This window comes from Vitis vinifera, chromosome 1 (genome assembly GCF_030704535.1).
Source record: "Vitis vinifera cultivar Pinot Noir 40024 chromosome 1, ASM3070453v1".
Lineage (NCBI taxonomy): Eukaryota > Viridiplantae > Streptophyta > Magnoliopsida > Vitales > Vitaceae > Vitis > Vitis vinifera.
In genome coordinates, this window is record NC_081805.1 from 2,087,239 (window position 1) to 2,112,663 (window position 25,425).

A 25,425-nucleotide genomic window follows, 5' to 3' on the forward strand; every position below is an offset into this window, starting at 1 on the left:
AAAATAGTGAAATGAATATGAAAAATAATTGACAATAAAACACACATAATATTTATTTATTTTTTAAATATTTGAAAACATAAAAAATAAATTGAAAATATTCCAAATTCATAAATATTTTTTTTTTTGTTTTAAAAAGCATTTGTGAATTATTTTTAAAAACTATTTTCAAAAATGATTTTTGAAGAATAGTTTTTGGAAACATTTTTAAATAGTCCGTCAATTTAGATACATATGATATTATTATTTTTTAAAATAAAAAACATTTATATAAAAATAGAATATATTATAAAAAATAATAAATTTACCTTGTTTTAAAAATTAATTTAAAAAAATTTAAAATACCTGGTAATAAGATTTTTTGAAACCTTAATTTTTTTTTGAATAGTTTTAAAAATTTTAAACCATTACACTTTAAAAGTTTCATGCAAAAGATACTATTATCTTTTAATTTTAAAAATAGAAAATGTATTTAAATGAATTCAAATTTATATACATAAATTTAAAGTCTTATGACTTGTTCATGTTAAATATTAATGGTGGAAACAATTCCTTATCAAGAAAGGAATATGTTATAACTAGTTAATGTCATGTTTGGTTAATTGAATATAGTATGAGATCAGATAAACGAAGGGATATTATATCCTATTCTATGTTTAGTTGGTGATATGTTATGATAAGTTATTACATGTTCAATTTTTTTTTTTTAATTCCTTTCATATGATATATGTATTGAATTTAGATTAAGTAAATATATATATAGTTTTTGATTGATTGAAAAGTTGAAAATGCCTTGTCCATAGATAAATCCAGGAAATTTTATTTGGGAAAGATTTTGGTGGTGATTGGAAAGCATTGTGGCCTTGGTTCATGTCAAATGTCAATGGTGGAAACAATTCGTGGAACTAAGGCAATTATCTATCACCATCTTGCTTTTATTCGTAGCACAATTTCTTAGTGTAACAAAATGGGCTTCACACATGGCACCAATTCATTGAGAGACCCAAGTTGCTTTGTTACATTGCACGGCATCTTTTGTCACCTCATGCAGCCCTTATCCCACCAAATGTTGGGTGAGGATACAAATGAAAATGCTGTTTTATTGGGTTTGATCAATGTCTTATCAGTATAGTTTGATTACCTCGTTTATGATATGATAAATGATTTTAAGGTTGGGTACAATTGTGAAGGCGTGTTTGTTTAAAGATGTGATCCATCGGAATGAGAGTTGTGTAGTATTATTTACTTTTTAATAAAATATCGATATTATCTAATATAAATAAAGTGAAATTATTATTAATAGATTTAATTTAATTGTTTTAATTGATATCAAATTGAATAGAATAAGTTATATATTTTGATTTTTTTATTCAGTTAAAAAACAAACATGTAACAATTTTCTTAATGTCATTGGATTATCTTTGGGTAGAAATAAGTTATAGAGTATATTTAGAAAAAGAAAAAAAGAAAAAATCCAAATATAATATATTCAATTTAAAATAATTAGGATATATATATTTTTAGATCAAAGATATATAACATGTGGATATTATTTTCATTTTACTTGAAGGGATAGTACCTTTTTTTTACTAACGAGTATTTTTTTAGTGTACATGCAAATACATTTGTCCATTTTTCTTTTTATTTATTTATTTATTTTTAATCTAGTGGATGCTTAGACAAAATTAACTTGTAAAAGAGATGGTATAAGTGGTAATAGATGAAATTATAATAAAAAAAAACAATTGAAAAAGTGATGCATTGAAAAATATTTCATCACATTGTTTTAATTGGCAATGCTTATCATTATAGGTATAGTTTTACAAAAAGAATATATTGAGATACCGTAGTGGTATCTATTCTACAAAAGATTTGAAACAGTTGAAAAGTATATAATAAGATCTAAATTGTTGAATAAAAATACAAATAAATGAAGTTAAACTATAAATAATGAGACAAAATTATATACATGACATTGTCTAATTGGTTGTGCTTTTTCAATAGATATTGAAAAAAATACTATTCGATATTATGACTAAATCCTTTACAAAAATGAACTTTATCATTTGAAGTATTTCAAGAAATCACTTAAAGTTCACTAAAAAACAAAAGTCATTTTTGATCAATATCTCAACAATAGCGAGTAATAATTTATTTTTGTTAATTATATAAAATATGAATTACTTCTATTTTTTTTTTTTTTTTTGAAAAATTGATGATATATGCATATAAAAATTGTTTTTAAATACATAACAAAGTAGAAATTGGTCTTTAAAAATTATGTTTGATTTCTAGAAAGTTTAAGATAAAAAAAAGGAAGAAAATTATGAGTAAAGAAAAATGTATAAAAATTTTCTTTTATTTGAATGTACATGAAAAAACGGAGGGAAAGAAAATTAAACTTTGTTTATATATAAATTGTTTTTAAATACATAACAAAGTAGAAAGTGGTCTTTAAAACTATGTTTCATTTCTAGAAAGTTTGAGGGAAAGAAAATAAAAGAAAAGAAAAGAAAATTATGAGTAAAGAAAAAGGGAAAGAAATGTATACAATTTTTGTTTTAATTGTGTAGATTAAAAGTTGAGGAAAAGAAAATCAACGTTAGAGCTTTTGTTTGGATATATATCCTATTCTTTATTTTGAAAAATATAAACTTTTATATAAAATAACAATACAAAAAATAAATATAGTCGATACCTTATATTTTTTAAAATTACTTTAAAAATATTTTAAAATTTGAAATGGCAAAATTTTTTTAATACATGAATTTTTTAAATCATTTTTTAAAAATGATTACATTTTTAATGTAAGATTTTTATATATAGGTTACTATTATTTTTTTTTATTTTGTTTTTAAAAACATAAAATAAGACGTGTATTCAAATAGATACTAAGGAGTTTACTCCCTCAAATTATGCTCACATTTACTCAAAGAGATCATTTTTCCTTCACTTTTCTTTATTATTCTTTTCTCACATTTCTTTATGATATTCAAAACATTTAAAAAAAAATTATTTTTCTTAAAATTTGTTAATTTTTTTATACTATATTTATTTTTTGAGAAGATATTAAGGAAAAGAAAAAAATATTAACCAAAATGATTTTCTTATATTTGATTTAAAATAAAAAAATATGAAAGAAAGTTAAATATACTTAAAATTATTTAGAAGCTTTTAAAATGATTAAATAAGTGAAATGATTTTCAATAAATATGTGTAAAATAATTTATTAACTTTATATCTATTTTTCATTTTTTTAAAATTTTCATTTCATTTTATTTTCTTTTTCCGGCACTTTCCTCAATAATTAAATATAGTGTTAGCACCCTCAAATTATGTTTGATTAACTAGAGAGGATAGACTATGTATATCTAAAGACATTCTATCCGATGAACATGATATTATAAAATAATGTATACAATAATATATGTTATGTTATATTTATATTTGGTTTGTAAAAGAAAAAAATACAAATAAAATGGAATATATAATATATTGTAATGTTTGATATTTGTTTAAAATAAATTTTTTATTAAATTCCAATATTTATTTACTTTTAACAATATTAATGATTAAAATATTTAAAATTTATAAATATTTTTTTTATGTTATATTATTCAATAAATAAAAATAGCTTATATATATATTAAAAAAAAAATTTAACCAAAATTATTTATTTTGAAAAAAAATGTAATAAAAAAATATATTTATAATGCATAGGATAAGTATATCTTATATAAAAGTGATATTAAAATAAAATAGATAATATATCAAATGGGATAATTATGATAATATATTTTATCTTATTTCTTACCTTATCAAACATCAAGCTACTTGGTACTTTCCAAAACCCTAACATACCCAAATGTTTTTCCATCTCTCCCATCTTCCTGGGTTCATAAATGAGTTAAGTCGTGGTGAGACACGATTTAAAAATAAAAACACAAATTTTCTGTGATAATATCAAGGAAAAAAAACGACTGAATTTAATTCATCACCTTTCATTGGCTTAATTTGCAGTATAGCTCTTCATCAGTCCTCATATTCCTCACAGAGGAGAGGCTACAAGGTGCATCAACAACACAGTACACTAGTACACCTGTACAATATTCAGTGCTACAACTATTTTACAAAGACTTCTCATCTCACCACCATGCTACAAGACTTTAAAAATCTTGCATTGTTTCTTGTCATGGGCGATGAATTCAGCGCAGCCACCACATAGACCGAGTCCTGGAACTGAATGAACAATACCTGAAAACTATTACTTCCTCTCCCACGTCATTCACCATTCTTGGAGGAGCAAGGCAACCGCGACACAAGGGACATGTGCCATTTCTATGTCCAACCCATCTGTCCAGGCAATCTCTGTGAAACATATGACCACACCTCAACTCTCTTATCTCTTCTCCTTCTTCTATCGTGCATAGGCACACTGCACACTCTACCACCTCCTTCGACCCCGGCTTGGGTTTGTAGAGCCCTAGGCTTAGTCCCGGGTCACCATTTTCCAGCACACTCATATTGTGATGAGAATTAGGAAAGAGAGAGTAGTGAAGCAAGAAATCCCATGCCCGTGACAAATGGGCAGCGGTTGGAATTATGTAATTGAACAAGATTGAGCGAGGGATGATCTTGGGAAAGAGCTTATGGCAGATGAAGATGAAGAAGCATGACCACATGAGAATGGGAAAGAGAGGAAAAGATGGAGTTGTTGAAACAATGCCCATGGTCGCTGATTTCAGCAAGAACGCCAGCTTTTTGAGTATAGATCTTTGCACCCAAAGCCACACGTATCTATATTCATATGCAGCTTCTTAATATATATAGAAGCTTTTGCTCTACTTACCTACGTACTGATGACCAAGTGACCAATTATATTACGTAAGTAAAGGTTAGATGTTTTTCGGATTACGACACGTTGAAGCCGCCAACTATTTCTTCTTCTTAATAAGGTTACTTTTAGAAGGAAAGTTTCTTTCTTCTCATTATTCCTAATTTTATTTATTTTATTTTAAATTTTCTTTTTACTCTCTAGAGCCTTTGGCTTCCAACAGTTGTGTAACGCATTAACTGTCCGGTCTTTGGTTGGGCAATAAAGATTGAAGAAGGGTATGTATCAAGAAATTTAACAGGTGAGCGGAAGGATTTGATTGGATTAATTGAAGTTGGATAAAAAATTAATGGATAGATTAGAGGACGAGAAAATGAATTCCAAAAATTCAAGATTTTTCAATGAAACCCATTTTAGGATTTCTATATGTCTATAGAAATTAACTAATTAATTGGATCAATCTTTTAAGACTCAAACGGCTAAACCTTCCAAAGGAACATCAATGTTTCTAATATGGGGGCTGCTTTTTCTTTTAATTTGGTCGTGAAACATACCATGAAGAATTGAGTTTGAGTCTCCCAATTGTCTAACTGTTCATGTGGGGCAAAATGTTTTGTCAAATCGACAAAACCAATACTGTATGGAACAAAAATCAGTCGGCCATGCAAAGCAATACTGTCCATGTATTTTAGATACTAAGCCTGGTTTCCTCTCCACCACAAAAAAGGTCTATAATTACGTACGACAAGAAAGTGTTTAACTCGTTTTACTCGTTGAAAATCTCTTTGGAGATGAATTATTTCTTGACTATCTCTAAAATGAATTATTGATCGATTGTAAATATATATATATATATATAGCTGGACCCATTTCAAAATTCATAACCTAGTTAAAACTCTTTCAGAAGGTAGTTGAGCATTGCAGCCTTCTTGGACTTAAATATTGGTCCACATTCCAATAAATGTGAAGGTGGGTCACAAATTCATTGGAACATATTAATCACCTGATCTTGAGTCATATGTGTATGTGAAAGATGATAGAGATTGAATCAAGTGTTAGACAAAACTCTCAACAGGTGGGGTTATTATTCTTGTAGTGCCTCTTAGCTTAAATTTAGGGTTAATACTGCATTTTCTTTTTAATTTCAATGAAGGAACCCTACATGCGTATTAATAAATAATTTTTATGAGATGGAATAATTATGCACATGAGGGAGAAGGAAATTAGGGCTTTCAAATCCGGAAATATTGGGAGCATGTCTGAAATGTTGACATATAAAATGATAATGAAAAATTTATTTTATTTCTCCTTATTATTGCATGTAAATTATTTATTAAAATGTGAATAAAAATAAAAATATTTATTTTTACAAAAATTAAAACCTATTAATTTTATAATTTGATTTTTTTCTTTTATATATATATATATCAAACATTTCATGTGTATAAGAGCAAGTGTTTTTAATAAAAATACTTTTAAAAGAATTACTTATTAAGTGTTTTTATAAAAAATATCATAACTAATTTTTTAATATTATTAGTGATTTTAAAAATTTTTTAAATTTTTTTAAAAAATTTATCAAATATTTATTTTTTTAAAAAATATTTTTTTAAACAAAAAATATTTTATAAAATTACTGTTAAATGGATTTTAAGTTTTATTATATTTTTTAATTATTTTTTATTGCTTTAAATCATGATTTTGATCTGAGATTTATTAAACACAACGGTGGACAAAACACTCCCAATATCTACTCTTTTTTCTTTCTTTATAAATAAATCAATGGTGTGAAATCACAAAACTATCATCTTTTTCACCTTATCCTAACTCTACCCCCTTCTTCAACTCATATTTTCTTTTCTTCCCTTTTCTTTCCTCCATTTTCTTCCTTTTCTAGTCTTCTCCTTCGTAACAGCCATGTTGAAGAAGAGGGTTAAGTTTTGGGTGAGTGGGGTTGAGAGGTTGTAGAAGAATTTGGGTTTTTTATTTTACATCTATAATTTATTTTAACTAAGAAAAAACTGAAAAAAGAAAAGTACATGTAGAGTGATTTCAGGTGGATATGTTCAACAATTTTCTCCTGATTTTAGCAGAGAGCTAACTGGAATTAATAGAAGACTTAATTATGACGAGCTCTCATTAATAAGTTTGATTGTTCAATTTAATTCAGATCTGAAATGTGATTATTGGGGGGCAAAACTTGGCAGGCAATAAATAACCTAAATAACATATTAATTCATAAATTAACGAGATTGATTTGAGACCATTGCAATTAATTTAGCGTCCTGAATCATTCATAAGTCTCTTTATGTTGGATACTTTCTATTAGAGACTAGGGTTTTTATTTTCATGTTTGAAAGGAATTTTTGTCACCAAACTTTTTCCTTTGAGAATAATATAGTTGATTCAAAATTGGCTCATGTGATTAGTATTTGTTATAATAAACTTGTTGTTTTTTATCTAAGTTTTTGTATACTTATTTATGTTCATATCATCTTTTACTATACTTTCAAACTCTTCATTTTCTCAATCTCTTTTATGTGCCTTGGATACGACGAGTGATTTACATCGGTTACCTAGGATGGAATATGCTTGATATTACTGTTCTTTACTTGCTATATATCTTATTTGTTAGTTTTTGTTACATTGTTATTTAGGAAATTCCAACCTTCCATGAAATTTGATATATGCTCTTTATGTGTTAAAGTGTATTAATTGATCATATAAGAGAAAGATATATAACACAAGGATTGAAAATATTTGCAGCGAAGCTTTCATTAACATAACAAGTGATACTCGTGTCATGGTTGAAGATTTCTAGAAGAGTAAAAAGAATGTAGCACAAACATATTACCACATTGTGCAATTAATTTTGCATTGTTTCTCATCATGGGCAATTAATTTAATGCAGCCACCACATTGTGCAATCCCTGGAACTGAATGCACAATACTTGAAAGCTATCGATTCCTCTCCCACCTCGTTCACCGTTCTTGGAGGAGCAAGACAAACTGCGAAGGGACATGCGCCATTTCTATGTCCAACCCATGTCTCTAGGCAATCGTTGTGAAACATATTACCACACCTCAACTCTCTTATCTCTTCTTCTTCAATCTTGCATAGGCACACTGAATACCCTCCACCTGGCCTCCTTCGACCGGCTCCGGTTTGTAGGGCCTTCTGCTTAGCCACCTGATCTCCATTTTCTTGCACTTTAATTTTGTGAGAATTTGGAAAGAGCGAGTGGTTGGTGAAGCAAGAAGCCCCATGCCCATGTCAAATGGGCAGCGATTGGAATTATACAGTTGGACATGATGGAGTGAGGGGTGAACCTGCGAAAGAGCTTATGGCAGATGAAGATGAGGATGCATGGTAAAAGGACTTTTTGTTGTTTTACGAGGAGCCTTTGGTTCAAAAAATGTTCGAATCTGGTGAATAAATCTGCCAAACTTTCATTAACCTGGGCTGCAATAAAAGTGGGACTCAGGTTCAAGTCTCTTAGTGCTGGATGTTGGCATTCTTTCCCTTCCATGTCCCTCCGTCTTTCTGATTGTTTAAGCTGAATTTGGAGTCCAATTTTTACATTACTAAGATAGACAGCTTTACATTAACTTATAGCATGGCCATGGCAAAGTTTGTTGGATTGCGAAATATAAATTAGTCTTGTTGTGCTACCCATCTACGGGCTTTATGAGCTTCTATTTAATAATTTTATTTATTTATTAAATAACAAGTTTGTTCAAATTATATTTTTAATTCTCTTATCATTTAGGGATTCATTTTAAAGAGAAAATGTGAAGTATGACCACAATTGAAAAAAAAAAGGAGAAGCTTTACCATTGTAATTTTTATCTTTCATTTCATTAGTAGATTTTCGAGCGTTGATATACTACATGAATATAAGTATCATATTGATCATTGAACCATATTAAAAATCTCTCTGTCTTTTTTTTTTTTTAATTTCTGCTGGTATGTGTGATTGATTAACAAAGAATATGCTTTGCTTTAAAACGAATAATTGTGTTAAAGGAATACATCGATTTCCGTTAGAAAAGTGGGGTGCGGAAAAGCTAGGCACAGGGGCACGGCTGGCCCAATGCAGTAAAGATAGTTTTAATTACTGTAGTACATGCTCAGACTTCGTGGCAACAATAGCTGGGCCTTTTTTTTTCAATCTTTTCTACCAAAGCCCCAATGCGCCTGCTTCTCTATATGGGTTGGCCTGTTTTCTTTCTACCAAACACCCCCTCTACTCTCTTTTCCCAAAATCAAGTTTTAGTCCAACCACTTGGTATTTCTTTCTGAATGAAGTTCATTTTGTTATCTAAACAACCTAGCAACAAGGATCACGCAGCATAAACATTTCAACCCTTATCAATAATAAATCAGGATTACATGCACAAAATTTCAGTAAGTCTAACATTTGATTCATGTTTCAGCAATGATAGGGTTCTGGATCACTAACTACGCACTAAATTCTTCGTTGAACAATGAAATCACGCATCTGGTTGTTCTTGTTCTAAGGTTTGCTAAATGAGTGGGCATGCCTCTTCTAACTAAGGTGATCAATTATTTGGCAAAACTGGAAGTGGGTCTTGTTTTGGAGAATGTCACATATATGGTCTTGGACTTGTTTTGCAAAATGGGCCTAATTGATTCGCCTTCTACCAATAAAATCAAGAAAACAGGACCTAACTTCTTATCAAATCATATGTAGCTGGAAGTGGAATTGCAGTACTTCAACAATTCTTTCCTAAACTTGATCTGAATTTTCGGTCTAAGGAATATAACTACATCTCCATTTTGTTAGCAATTTGATTACTGAAATGGGTTTTTATACATTTGACAGATGATCATGAAGAATTTGGAGGTATTTATGTATCATTTATAGAAATCAAGTTGAAAACCAGTGAACAGCTGCCTATTAATTAATAAAGGAAAAGTGCCAATGTTGCCTGTGCATGCCTTGGTGAATTAGCTCTTATATATATAAGACTACCCACAGATGAACTTGGGGATTCATTCTATGAAATGAACTGGTTGTATGTGGCTATGACTTACCGTAGCCACCAATTACACCGGTCACTGGAACTGAGAGAACAAAACCTAAACACTAGAGTTTGTTCACCAAGCTCTCCGACTGCTCTACGCGGTGCAAGAGAGCCGCGGCACAGTGGACAGGTTGCGCGCTTATATTGAAGCCATCTGTCCAAGCAAACTCTGTGAAAGAGATGGTCACATCTCAATTCTCTGATCTCCTCTCCTGCTTCAATCTTGCATAGACACACAGCACATTCTTCTCCCTCCTCACAGCCTAACTTGACCTTATACTGGCTTATGCTGGGTTGTTCATCGTCATTTCCTGGCATGTGATCAAGTGTGTAAGCTGCAGAGGAGAAGTGGTGAATCAACAAATTCCACGCCCGACTCAAATGGGTCGTGGGTAGAACCATGTAGCTTGACACGATCGACCCTGGAAAGACTTTGGGAAGTACGGCATGGAAGATGGAAATACAGAATGAAAGAAGCGAAGAAGGAAAGGCTGAGATATGGGGCATTTTTTCTTTTCCTTTTGGAAAATATTGAGGATTTGAAGACCAGAGGGTTGTGCCAACAGTTTATATAGAGATAGGAGCATGGAAAATGTGAAGCAATGACAGTGATTTTTGTGGTGATTGGTGAAGGTTGCTTGCTCAATTATTCGACCCGTGGACCCTTGTATAATTGCGGGGACTCCGAAGGATAAGAAGACTGGGCTATAAAAAATTAAGGTTATTACATTAACTGTATTTTTGATATTAAGGTTGCTTCTCCAAAAATATTAAAAAAAGAAAAAATATGTTAAAGAAAAATAATTTTTTTATATTTAATTATCTCATAATAAATATCAAAGAAAATAAAATATAATTAAAATTAATTAAAATGTAACTATTTTCAAATTATTAAATTTTTATATAAAAAATTTTAAAAATTAAAATAGATTTGAAGTAATATAAAAAAAATTAATTTATTGATTTTAAATTTTTATTTATTTTTTTAATTTAATTTAATTTTTTTATTATTTTCTTTACCGCATATTTTTTCCTCAAATATTTTAGGAAGCAAACACAATATAGATGGATCAATTCTTAAAAGGATTAAAATCTTGGATTGAAGAATAAAATTTTATTAATCACGTGCCCAAAAGGATTGAGAAATTTATAGTAAATAACAAAAAAAATATGTATGAACGTGAATGGATGCAAAGAACATCGGCTTTGACTTTTCTAAGACATGTGGAATTTTCACGTGGGAGGAAATTTTCACAGTCCATTGCCACGTTTTTAATGCAAAAAAATAAATAAATGAATAAAAGCCTAGACCCACCAAACACGTGACAAGTTCTCTATATTTCTATTTTCACATGCTCTTTGTTTTCTAGTGGGGATGGTAATGGAGAGGAGCTTTTTTAAGTATTAGTCCCATCTGGACTTTAATGGGATGGGTTCGGGTATTGCCTTATCTTGTTTCATCTCCCACTTGCATTATATATAAGATTAAATTTTAAAATGAAATAAAATAATTTTTTATTTTACTATTTTTAATATATAGATAATAATAAAATATTTTTTAATAAAATAAGTTATAAAAATGTAATAATTTTATTATTTGTAAAATATATTTATTTTACTGTAATTAAAAATTTTAAAAATAATTTTTAAAAGAAAATTAAAAAAAAAGTTAAATGGGATAAATATGAGAATTATTTTAAATAAACATGGTAGGGTTGGGATGGGGGTACCCATCCTGAACTCGCCCCATTGCCATCCCTATTTCCTAGCTAATTTGTACTCGACTCTCACCAATGTCATTCATCTTTATGTTAGACTTGTTGATTATTTGTTTGAGTTTCCTTTTAATATAGGTTAATTTTACTTAATTCTTTACAAATTTATTATTTGAAAAAACTCAAATTATTTTTGGTTATGTTTGGTTCTTGAAAATGATGAGAGAACATGTGAGAAAAATAAAATAAAAAGAAAAAATTGAAAGAAAGGAAAGTGAAGAAAAATAAAAATAAATTTAAAATTAAATTAATTATTTTTATATGATACTCCAAACTCATTTTAATTATTTTCCTTTTTTATGAAAAAAATAAATAATTTAAAAATACATAAAATTTTAATTAATTTTAATTATATATGATTTTCTTTTATATTTTCTATATTGAAATCACAGATCAAAAAATCATTTTTCTTAACATTTTTTTTTCTTAATATTTTTTTTGGAAACCAAACATAACCTTAGTTTATGAAGGGATAACAAATCAGTAAATGTTGTGAATTTGTTCTAAAATAAATTAAAAAAAAAACTATTTTCTTCCAAAAGTTTGTGAAACACGTTTTATAAGTTAGAAATCCATATACCTTTTGTTTTAAAGAATAAGAAATAATTTTTCAAACATGCATGAATTTCCTTGCTGTAGACCCCCTTTGAAGAGCCAAGGGGTATTTAGTTTTTTTATATATATTAGAGGGGCTGGCAGCACCCGAGAGGTGTGTGGGGGACCCCTCTCCATGCGTGGGACCAGCTGCAAGGGATGCCATGTTGGAGTTTGAGGAACCCATACCTGCTGAGAGATGAACAGGGAAGCAGGTAATGGCTTGCCCGAGAAGGTAGGAATCGGCTGGAGAGAAAGAGATAGAAAAGAGATAGAAGAGTGGGTTTTCAGAGAGAGTTCTTTTGGGTTTTGAGGGGGAAACATTGTTTTTTTTTCAGAGGCGGGTTGCAGGAGGGCAGGCGACGGCTAAAAAAAAAAAAAGGGAGAACAGAGAGAGATTGTGATCTAGGGGAAAGGAGGCTACAGAGGGGGAAGAAGAAGTAGAGAATCTGGATACATAAGTCCCGTTGGAAGGGAAGTTTTTTTTTCAGGTGCGCGTACTAGACTACATATCTATTGTGGTTGATTTCACTAGCATTATGGTGATTGTGATATGAATGAACGATGCTTTTTTTTTCATATGCTACTTGATTGAGAGTGATTTAATTCCTCATAGCTTTCCTATTTGCGTCTGAGTCACATTCTTGGATCTCGTTTTCATCTCATTCTTCCCACCCGTTCATTGGATGCTTTGTTTTATTTTTCCTTTTTATGCTTGCTCCCTTCTCGTTTATACTCTGTTCTCGATAGTCATTTGTATCCTCAAGGGGAAAGGGTTTTTGAAGACGAGCAGCAGTTGGGAGATTTGAGGAGGAGGAAATCTGGAAAAAGAGAAAAGGAAAGAGGGGAAGATTATTTTGAGGGCGTTTTGAGGCTGGCGTTTAAGGATCTGAGGTTTTGGAAAAGAAGGGATTTTTTTTTCAGAGGAAGAGAGTGGAGGTCCGGATTTTTAGAAAGAAAAAAACCAAAGCTGAAAGGGGAGAGGGTGATATCTGGAGAGGAGAAAAACAAAGAAAAGGGAGATAGAGACAGTCTGAGGGAGACGAAAAAAAAAAGCTGTGCTTGGGAGGAGCCTTTCCGAGAGAGAAAAGAATTGGGCGGCTGGGGGATTATAAGACAATGGGATGCTTTTTAAAAGTTTTTAATTCAAATTGTTTTACTAGCAAGGCATTTGGGTTCGTGCCTATTTTTGACTTTGAGAAAAGCTCTCAAAGCCATTTATATATATTTTTTTATTATTCCTTTCTTGCATGGAAATCATAACATGGCAGAAGACTTTTTGGTGGGTTTGAATATTTATGTCCATTTTTCTTTCTTTTGCTTTTTGGCGAACACGTTTTCACAAATTGAATTCTTAAAACAACTTTCAAAATTTTAGTTTTTTTAATCACTTCAATCTTCAAATTAATTTTTCAAAAATTCTAATATCCAAATTTAATTTCTAAAATGTCATCTTAAAATAAATCTTTCAAACAAATTCTGATTTCCAAATTCAATTCCTAATTTCTGAAATTCTAATTTTTCGACTTTCAAACTTAATTTCCAATTTTCAAAATTCTAATTTATTTCAAATTTAATTCCCAAAATTCCAATTCTTAAATTTAATTCCCAAAATTCCAATTTTCAAATTTAATTCCCAAAGCTCCAATTTTCAAATAAATTCCAAAAATCCGATTTTCACGTGAACAGTTTTAATTCTATTCCGTTTCTCAAACCTTATGTTTTCCTTGGTTTTACATAAGTGTGAATGCAATTTTCATAATTCCATAATAATGGAATCTGTGATATTAATTCATGCAAAATAAATGGGTTTTGGTGGGGGCCCAACATATATGTTTTCCTTATGATTGACTGATTGTTTCTTTGATTTAATTGTCATGCGTGATTGATGTTATTCTGCTCTATGACATGCTCGGAATTATTCCTTAATTGTGCACTAACGTCACTTCTTGATAGCGCTTCATGGATCACTGCCCAGGTACGCATCCACACCCGCTCGGGTCATTTTCTATACGCATGTTTAGATTCTCACATGTGCATGATCACTCTGAGTATTCATTGATTCCCTCATCAATTGTCATGATTGCTTCATTTTATTAGTAGAGACCCGTTTTTAGGGACTTAGAAGGGTGCTACGGTTTTTACCGTACCTTCCTGATAAGTAACCTGACCCCCGAACCCGATCCGGTTTTTCACAGACCACCTTTTCCAAAGTAAGGAGTCACACTTAGGGTTTTTCTTTCTTATTTTGTTTACCCTTTAAAAATAAAACAAAAATAAGTGGCGACTCCAAGTTAGTTTTCTTAATCAAATAAAAAATCATTTTTCAAATAAAAATCGAGCTCGCCATCGAGTGGGAAACGCATGAGCCGAAATGCGGGGTCCACACTTGCCTCAATCTTTTTGAATATGATTAATTAGAAAGCAGTATGACAAATGTAATAGGAAAAATGTATTTTCATATATTCATATGAAAAAAGTCATAAAATAGAAATTTAAATTTATAAAATATAAATTTTAAGAGCTATCTGAAAATAATTAATATTTCTAGTTTTGACCAATTATGTACTACATTTTAATAAAATAAGTACCATCTTTTATCACCGTAAGTGTATAAAATTTGAATTAGTTTTAAAGAATTCTTATTTTATAAATATTTTTATATGAGTATATAAAATAAATTTTGGTTACGATCTTTTTCACTATATTCTTTATAAAAGAATATTAATTTTTTTACGATTTCTTGCTTATTGTCAAATTTTGATCAAAGGGTGATGGGTACTTGCCCTCAAAATAAATTTAATGGTGGATAAAGGATGACTTGTGATCAAATGGCCATCATTTCCTTTGCTTACATGGAGGGTGAAAGAAATTTCTTTACATGTATGTTTTAATCTTTCGTATATCTATTTTAATATTATTTCACAGTTCAGGCTTGTCTAAAGTTTTTGGGTCTATTATTTTCTTATTTAGTGGAAGGCAATTTTGTCGAGGTTAGTTCTTGAACTAAAGGAAATTTAAACACTTTCTAAAGTGAATTAAGAGTATATTTGGTAGAGATTTTATAAAGTATTTTTAGACTTTTTATACTAAATTCTTTTTATCTTTTAAATATTAAAAAAAACTAAAAATACTTCCTAAAATCGTTACTAAACACACACTAATTGTACCATCATTAAACACTAGTGAATATGAAGCTTGCAACAAAAATTTTCAATAATGGAATATTTATTAAGCTAAACATAAAGCAAGAACTAAAAGTCCCTACAAAATTAATTTTGAAAATTTTATTTTAATTATATATAATTAAATAAGATAAAAACATATAAATACAAATTTTAATATGTAAAAATAAATAAACTTGATTAAGTTATTAATAAAAACAAACATACTTGATATTAAACTTTATTCAAATTTAAATATAATATTAATTAAGTGTTGGATTGTGAAGTTAAATCAGTTTTGTTGCATTTCATTCGGGATATCGGAGGTTGAACTCTCGCTTAGCTTAACTCGTGAGGATTGTGCTTCATTATAGTGTTTTTTTATTTTTTATTTTTTATTAATAAATTATTGAATGTTTGATGCACTCCATGACATGAAATAGGGATGCTCGGGTGGGCGACTGAGAGAGTGCAATGCCACTGTTTAAGACAGGGTTGGGGCTCAATCATGGGCATGGTCAAGCTTTTTAGTTGATGTTAAAGGATTGGAGTGACAAAACGTGGACGAAATGAATTCCCTTCAAGACAAATGATTTCTATTGCTCAAAGTGAAGCAATATACTAAACCAAATGCCACGAGTCATGGGCCCTAGTAGAGATGTGACACATTGCAATGCTGGGGTTGCACGGATTCTCAAAAGGAGGTCGAAGCCAACACGGTGGGAGTTTGGTTGGAAAATCAAAAATGCCTTTAAGCGAAGCAAAATACAAAACAACTCATTTCATGGCGAAAAATAGAGAAATCTTCCACCAGATACCAAAATGGTACCATGATTGAATTAAACTTGTACGGATATCACATGCTCTTCCAACTAAATTGAGTGATACCTAAGGACTTTAATGCTTATTGAATAAAAAGCTTGAAATAATTAAAAATATGGAGAGATAAGATGACTTAAGGCTTGTTTGATAACTATTTTTGAAAATAGTTTAAAAAATAGTTTTTAAAAACTTTTTTTTTTTTTTTTTATAAAATAAAAGTCTGTTTAAAAATTTAAAATATTTTAAATTTGATTTCTAATATTTTAAAATATGTTTTACAAATAAATTTTATATATAAATTTTTATTTTTAAATCATTCTATATATTTTAATAATTATTTTTTAAAACAAGAAAATAAATGAAAATAATAAAAAAAATAATTAAAAGATGTTATATGAAAACATTCTATTTTTTATTCTTAAGAATAGAAAAAAAAAAAAAGATTTTTGATTGGCAAACATATTTTCTTAGTTTTTGTTTTGAAGAATAGAAAACTGTTATCGAAAACAATTACTAAATAAACTCTTAGGGTCTGTTTGGTTTTTGTTTCCAAGAACTATTTTCTGTTCTTGAAAATAAAAAACGCAAAAACTTATTTGGGGAAGAGGGTGTGTTTTTATTTTTTGTGTTTTCTGTATTCTCAAAAACCATTTTTTTAAGAACAATAAAAAAATGTTTTTATTGTTAAAAGAATATATTATTTTTCATGTTTTCTCTTCATTCTTTTTGTGTTTTCTTAGCTGTTTTTTTGTGTTTTCATAAAAGTGAGTTCGACCCAACCACTACACCCTCACCCACAAACTCTTTCTTCTTCCTTAAATTATTGAAATTAATATATTTATACATGATGACAAAGTCATAATTTGTTTAAGAAAATTATAACTGGTATTAAAATTTTAAAATAGAATAATTTTTTTTAATTTAAATGAATTGTGCATATGAAAATTATTTATATATTTATAATATCAAGTTAATGGAAGAAAACACTTTATTAATTAAAATAAATAAATTTTAAACATGATTTTTTGTTTTACTTATTTTAAAAAACTTTTTTATTAATTCAACAATATATATATATTTTTTGTTTTTGAAAACAAAAACTGTTTTCTAGAATTCCGTTCTCAAATACAATTTTTTTTTTCTAAAAACATAAATAAAAATGTTCTTAAAAACTATTTTCAAAAAATGTTTTCTAAAACAGTTTTCAAAAACAGCAATCAAACATGACCTTATATTTTCCCTTAAACCATAACATTGAAAACAAACTTTATTTATAAATTAAATTTTAAAATAAAATTATTAAACATAAAATCAAATTACATTAAGAGAGTGTTTGACAGTAATTAAATATTTTTAATATTTGAATGATAAAAATTTTGAAATGTTAAAAATATTGAAAATATTTTTCAAAATCACTGTTAAATAGGCTCTAACTAATTGTTATCTCTAATTCGTCTGCTCTTAAGGCAGAAATTAAACATCAGGCTTATACTCGAATTCAACTAATATTCTTAAATTCATGATAAAATTTAAGTCAGGACCACTTACTAGGACCTTTCTTTTCGGTATTCGGCCAGACTAATTGGCCTACTTGGTGGGTGGGTCTGCGTGTCTGTTGAGGTCTAATTATCGTACTCTTGATGAGAAGGCTGAAAACAACACTTCATCCTATTCCATTTTTATATTCAACGATCTGGACACTTGGATTCTCCATTATCTTGAAAAATTGATTGGTATTTGTACTTTTATGAACCCTAAATTTTATTATAAGAATAAGGGATAATTATTTGCAATAAAAAAGTAAAGCAACCCCCCCTTTAAGGAGGCTTAATACTCCGAAAAAACTACTGCTGAATTCAGCTAGCGCAGCCACCCCGTGTTGGGACTACTGGGACTGAAATGAACAAAAGTTGAAGACTATCACTTCCTCTCCCACCTCCTTCACCATTCTTGAACACCCAAAAACCCAAAAAACTCTCAATTTCCTCTGCTTTTGAAAATATTAGATCAAATCTAGTTGAGTCAACCTACTTGAACACCCAAAAACCCATTTCCGACCACGTCTAATTAATGTCTAAAAATTTTCTTTGTGAATTATCTTATAAATAAAGATCAGTTATGACCAAGTCCAGATATGGATTGAATATATACATGGTGACTTTAAAACCAGAGGCCACATTCAACAATCAAATATGACTTTGACACATTGAAGCACCAAATATAATTTGCTGTTTACTACATGCATATGGCCATGGCTTAGCGCAGCCACCAACTATTCCGGTCACCGGAGCTGAAAGAGCAAAACCTAAACACAAGCACCTCTTGACCCAGCTCAGCAACAGCTCTACATGGAGCTAGAGAATCACGACACAGCGGACAGGTTGATCGCTTATACTGAACCCATCTATCCAAGCAAACTTTGTGAAACAGATGATCGCATCTCAAGTCGCTTATCTCATCTCCTTCTTCAATCTTGCATAGACAGACAGCACATTCTTCTTCTGATTCCTCAGAGCCTAATTTAACCTTATAGTGGCCTATCCTGAGTTCTTCCTCACCATTTTCCAGCATGCCAAGTGTGTAACTTGCAAAGGAGAAGCGGTGGAACAAGAAACTCCATGCCCATTTGAAATGGGTAATGGGTAAAACTATGTAATTCACCATGATCAATCTGGGAATTACCTCAGGAAGATGCAGAAAGCGAGAAGAAAAGTAGAGCGGGAAGGCTGAGATAAATAACAAGGGACCATTCAAAGCTTGTCTTTTGAAACTACGAGGAAATTGCACAGCCCTACTTCACCTTTCATACCAGAAAACTATTTGTTAAATAGAACTGATTTCATTGACTAAGAAATCTGCTTATCACATCATATTCCACCAACTTTTTGAATTGTCATTTTTTTATACGTCTATATTTAACCTAATTAAATTTGTTTTAGGTGACTATTCTTCATGGAAACGTAAAAGCTTGGCCTCTTTTTATAAAAAACAGACTACGGAAAGGAGGCTGCGGACGTGAAATTCCTATGCAATTTAGTCACACTTTTACTGCAAAAACAGTATAAAATATTGTACGTAATCGTCATCAACTTTGAAAATTATAAGGAAAAAAAAAGAACAGTAGAATTGAGGTCCCATGTGTCCGTTGGATACTCTTCAATTTTCTCATCACGTGAGTTGAATAGGCAGAACAGACAAGGAAAAGTTTCAATGTTCTACCTCTCACAATCAATGTGTGTGATGGTGACAAAGAAAATTGGATTGCAGCTACGTATTTAGCAGCCTCGCAAATGTCATTATAATAGAAGAAAAAAATGCAGAATATTGAAGACATGAGGTCAGATTGGCAATATTTTCCAAAACCGGATTTAAGAAAAAAGTGTTTTTGGAAACAGTTCTTGACCAGCTCAAATTGTTCATTGGAACAAAATTTTATATGAAAATTTAAATATAAAAAACAGTTTCCTCAACTGGTGGTTCATGAACGTATCCGATGCAAGAGTTGACAATATGTTCTCGATCTGATCTATTGATGTTTAGAATAGTATACAAAAAGGCAACTGCAAACGTCTCATATTTGTTTTAAAAATTCATCTCACAAAGAATGATTTTCTTCGTCAAATGTATTTTTTTCTGTTCCAAAGATGGCAAAATTGTTTCCAAAAATGGCTTCCAAACAATCCTATGATTGTTTTTCAAATATGATCTTGACACATTCAGAATTATGGTCCGGTGAAGAGAAAAAGCAGAGATCCAAATTTAATCTGGATTTGCCATTAAGGTAGATAAGTATCGATTCAAACATCTGTAGGTGACAAGGCTAGTGCCACAAATCCCAAATGGACCCACAAAAGATGATCTGCATGAATAGTACTAGGCTATTACAGACTCATATTTTCTTTAGCAGTCAGGAATGTACTATGTGGCCTGTGCTGGGCAATGCATACACATGTGCCATCAATGCAATAGTTGGTATTGAAATATACCCAATTTTCGGCCAGAATATTATTCCAGATGAAGAGGATATCAGTGAGTTAGTCGGAAGCTGGAATCAATCAACAACCAATTCAGGAAATTAAAGCCACAAAAATGAGAAATCTATGAAAGCAATTGTTAAATTTACGTAAAAGTAGACTGGTTTCAATGCTTGGCTGAGAAGAAACAGCATCAAACAACATAATTTTACAATATACATTGAATAGGAGTACTTTGAAGGCTCTGATTGATGACAATGATCAATTTAGCGCAGCCACCACATACTGCGATTGCCAGGACTGGATGAAGAAAACTTGACCACTATCACTTCCTCTCCCACCTCATTCACCATTCTTGAAGGAGCAGTACAACTTCGACACAAGGGACATGTTCCATTTCTATGTCCAAGCCATCTGTCCAGGCAATCTCTGTGAAACATATGACCACACCTCAACTCTCTTACCTCTTCTCCTTCTTCAATCTTGCATAGACACACCGCACACTCTACCACCTCATTCGACCCCTCCTCAGGCTCATAGAGCCCTATGTTTAGTCCCTGGTCAAAATTTTCATGCACATTAATTTTGTGCGAATTAGGAAAGAGGGAGTAGTGAAGCAAGAAATCCCATGCCCAAGCCAAATGGGAAGCAGTTGGAGTTATATAATTGGACATGATGGATTGAGGAATGAACTTGGGAAAGAGCTCATGGCGGATGAAGATGAAGGTGCATAGCATCAGAATGGGGAAGAGAAAAAGAGGTGAACTTGTTAGTAGAAAGTTCATGTTTTGTGATTTCACGAAGAAAACTAACTTTTGAGGATAGAGCTCTGCACAAAACCACAGATATAAATAGCTTTTATTGGCAGCCGTATACGTATTTAATTTTCGAAACAACAGTACATAAACAAATATGTCTGTATAAATATACACAATATGTGTCAATTGTGTATGTTGAGGCTAATTGAAAAACGTGTTCAACAGCTTTTACTTTTCAATTGTATATGTTGACAGAGACCACAGCCAATGGAAATTTCTCACATTTAGAAATCAATAATATGGTCATTTGATTTCCAACGTTCTCTTTCTCAGGCAAGGATCATCATTCATCCAAGGTACTAGAGTCTCTCGAGGAATTCTTCAACTTTCCCTTTCACTCCCGCGAAGATACATGGGACTTCTCAGGGAGGGAGGTAGGCACATAAGACACGCTTTGCATTGTTAGTTTTCCATGAAGTTAGGATTAGGTTTCCAAAATAGATACAGATTCAATAAATAAGAGCACACTTCCGAGTCATTTTCGTCAAAGCGTTTAGAACAAAACAGAGTTCTTATGGTAATTTTTTTCCCTTTTTTGGTAAGATATTAAGATTGCAGATAATATTAAAAACGTTTTTAGTATTTATAATTTTAAGTATTAAAAATATTAAAAATACTTTTTAGAATTATTATTAAATAGGTTCTAAGAGTATATTTGACAGTATTTTTGGGAAGCATTTTTAGTATTTTTAATATTTAAAAATTAAAATTTTCAAGTGTTAATAAAAATAGAAATATTTTTTAAAATTATTAGCCAATGGACGCTAATAACAAAAAATGAAAAAATAGATTATAAGTATGAACTAGTTGTTGTCCAAAACTCCCTTCCAAGTGACCTAACAAAAATTGATAAATGCTTGACTTTTGTAAGCAAAAAGTTAGAAGTTTAGAAAATCTAACCCTCTCCAATAGTGACCTAAAGAAATTTGATTCCAATGGCCAAATATTTTCCTAGGTTTGGATAGTGACCAAAAATTTGATATTTTCTGACTTGTAAACAAATGAGGTTGGAAAATAAGTTGCTTTTGTTGGAAGTATTTTGTACATCCTTATCAAGTTGTTTTGGGGCTTACACATCTGCTCATCAAGTTGGACTTATTTTCTTTCCTGCCAAACACCTCTTTTCCTTTTTGTTCCAAAAAATGCATATCTAGTCCTATTAACGCATATTTTCTGTCATTTTTTTTTCAATTTTTGTTTTGTTAATTTTGGATTTTTTCTACACTTACCCAGGACAAGGATCATTCTCAATTCAGATCAGTCAAAAATGGGAAATCATGAGGTTTGATATTTGCAGTAAAATTCAAGATTTAAAGTGAATTTATTTTCCGCTGGTTACAACAGCTTTTTGAGAATATTGAAGGTTTTCTAGAAACTCTCATATTAGAGTTCATTAAAATATATATGATCTTTCTACCTCTTCAAAAGGCTGCTATCAATCATATATTTTTTTTATTCTAATCCACATGCATGGTTGAATATATTTTCAATTTATCGGAACACGTGATTTTGATTATGATGTTTGTTTCCAGAGAAAACTGGTTTTAATTATGTCAAGGTGCACTGCTTTATACTTTTCAAATGTCACACTAGTTGTGTATTTGAATATTTCTTTCTAAGGCTTTTGAATGGGGGAATTTAAATCAATTATATATTGAAGTTTTTTACAACCATTGTTGAACTTCGATCCTTTGTTATCTAATCTCTCCTTTTACTGGTAAGAATGTTAGAAAATGGCAACATTGAATATTTTCCTGAGAAACAAACAAGACAATGCTCCCAGACCATGGTAGGATACTCTTGAGATTAGTGTAGCAGCATGTAGCAGCCTAGCTTTGTGTTAGGGCTAGTTTGTGCAGAAAAGTCAAACTTGCTTCAATCGACCTTGACATATTCTTTTATGGATAGTATAACTTTTATAATATTAGAAAATGACTTTTCCACTCTAGACCTACACCATAGCTTTTCAAATTTGTTCAGCTGTCAACTAGCCATATTAGCCATAATGGATTTTTGGATATGGGGCACTTGCAATCGTTATCTCATGAGAGCCTAGCCAACAATTTTGATGAGAGTCTGATATTAAATTTTAAATTCAATATAAGGTGCTTAGGCTTATCTAAGCCTAACCAATTAACCTATGAGGAGGTGTCTCCAAAAGGCTTCACAAATGGACTCTTTTTTATTTTATTTTATAATTTCAACTAAGGATTTGACACTTCAACATAAACTATGAAAACAATAAGTTTTGAGTCATCTAACTCTTCTGTCTTTAATTAGTATCACTCTGAGTTATTTGTATTGCCCTTTTATTTATTTTAGGCTAAGAAAATAATTAGTAACAATTATTTACCCTCATAATTAAAGCACTCAACTTAGGCATTTTATTTAACTCATTTTATTTTTCTTTTTCCTTGGTAAGATTAATTTTTTCCTTTTAAAAATATGATTTAGAGTTATTTTTATTTTGAAATCGAGTAAATTTCTTTAACCTTTGCTATGGTTAGCATAAGTTCGCGCTCATCTATTAATTGCAACTTTCAGTGTTCACTCTCATCTATTGATTGTAACTTTTAATAGCCAAGTGGGGGGAGAGGGTGGGCGCAACTTCTAAAACATGTATAAAATTTGTCAATTACAAAATATATGAGCTTTAGCCTAATAACCAATCATGACACTTTTCATGGGAGGCAAACACTCGGTTTGAGGTTTGATTTCACTCGTGAGAAGTAGAAATTTTTTCAGGCCTTGCTTGGATCCACCCCTGGATTCTCTTTAGAAACTCTTTGGCTACGTTGTTAGAATTCTTAGGGAGAAGAAATATCTTAAAAATCAAGAGAGATTCTACTAACTCACCAATGAGAAGGGAGTTGACATCAATAACCATCATCATGCCCTTGTGCTAAAGGAATAACACTCGCACTCATGGGATCTCTATCCTAGTCCATCTACACAAATGTCTCCCTTTTAACCGCATCTCCCTTCCATAAATGGCTAGTCACTCTACGTCTCTCCTAGAAAGCTGACCTAAAATGCTTTCAAAATCCTTTTAATAGAAAATCGTAATGTGTTGTAAAATGATGTAACTAATATTGAATGCTTTCCCTCAATGATGCTACCGTCAAGAAATCTCTCAAAAATCATACGTCAACATGGTGCCTACATTTAAGGATAAAAGACATATCCCAACATATGGGGGCAATTGGCGACTATAAATAGTACTGAGTTGTGGGGCTGGGGACTTAAAAAGGGTACTGAAGGAAGGGTAGATCACATATTCTTTAGGCTTCTAAGGCTGCAGACCCTTCAATTCTAGGCCAATTTTTAAGTTTCATACAAAGAGACAACTTCATTGAAGACTTCCAAAATTTCACTCCAATTCTCCACAGATAACTTAAGATTCACCTCTCTCAACATGGCTTTTATGAGACCACCATATTCATATTGCATGTTGGAGTAGGCTACACTCAGTCAAGCGTAATTCAGCAAAATCAAATAACTCCACTTCCATAAAATCAATATTCCTACCTGGGAAGATAGGCCTACAGAAGGAACTCTTTGAAAACCTAATTTGCTACTCTACGGAAGGCAATAGAGACGGGTCATATCTGGCTTTGGCCCTTCACCTCTTGAGAATATTATGCATACAAGTATTAACCAAGTTAAGACGGATATTGAATTCAAGCATCAAAATGAGTCAATCAAGCATTGTAGAGTTTTCTAAACGATACATGAAAAAATAGAAAATATTTTAAAAACTTTTGTATTGTTAAATAAGTAAGGAATATATTTATAGAAAATAAATCAAGAAAGCTATGTCTTATATTTAACATCCAAACAAAATTTTGTTCTAAATTAAAATTAAAACTATTTTTTAAAATTATTTTAAGAAAACGTGATTAAATAGGCTCTTAAAATCAATAGAACTTTTAAAACTTTTAGGTTTGTTTGCTAATTGTTTTTGAAAATAATTTTTAAAAATAATTTTATAATTTTTATAAAATAAAAATTTGTTTAAAAACTTAAAATATTTTTAATCTGTTTTTAATATTTATAAATATGTTTTAAAAATAATTTTTATATAAAGTATTTTATTTTTAATTATTTTATATATTTATATTTTTTAAAACAATAATAAAAAAACAAGTGGAAAAAAAATAATTAAAAAATATTTTCAAAAAATATTTTATTTTATATTCTTAATAATAGAAAGTAAAAATAGTTTTCTATGTTTTTTTAATGAAAAAAAGAAAAGCGTGTAAAAAACAATTTCAAAACAGGCACCTAGTCATTTTCTCACAGTAGCGACAGTACGAGGAGAGATAGATGTGACTTCCAACGTGAACCGCACGGCAAAGCTAGTCGTGTTTGGATCCACAGAAAAATAAAAAAAGC

General features: G+C 30.4%; 3 protein-coding genes across 3 annotated transcripts; all 3 read right to left on the minus strand.

Moving 5' to 3' along the window:
* Nucleotides 1–3,968: 3,968 nt before the first annotated feature.
* On the minus strand, nucleotides 3,969–4,813 carry LOC104878974 (uncharacterized). The gene has a single exon (XM_010649981.3). The coding sequence runs from the start codon at nucleotides 4,728–4,730 to the stop codon at nucleotides 4,206–4,208; it is 525 nt and encodes a 174-aa protein (XP_010648283.1). The 5' UTR covers nucleotides 4,731–4,813; the 3' UTR covers nucleotides 3,969–4,205.
* A 4,875-nt stretch (nucleotides 4,814–9,688) lies between these two features.
* Nucleotides 9,689–10,441, minus strand: LOC104878973 (RING-H2 finger protein ATL51). Its single transcript, XM_010649973.3, has one exon. It carries the CDS (start codon nucleotides 10,388–10,390, stop codon nucleotides 9,890–9,892), a length of 501 nt encoding a protein of 166 aa, XP_010648275.1. The 5' UTR covers nucleotides 10,391–10,441; the 3' UTR covers nucleotides 9,689–9,889.
* Nucleotides 10,442–18,305: 7,864 nt separating this feature from the next.
* Nucleotides 18,306–19,058, minus strand: LOC104878972 (RING-H2 finger protein ATL5). Its single transcript, XM_010649970.3, has one exon. The coding sequence runs from the start codon at nucleotides 18,900–18,902 to the stop codon at nucleotides 18,495–18,497; it is 408 nt and encodes a 135-aa protein (XP_010648272.1). The 5' UTR covers nucleotides 18,903–19,058; the 3' UTR covers nucleotides 18,306–18,494.
* Between the last annotated feature and the right edge of the window lie 6,367 nt (nucleotides 19,059–25,425).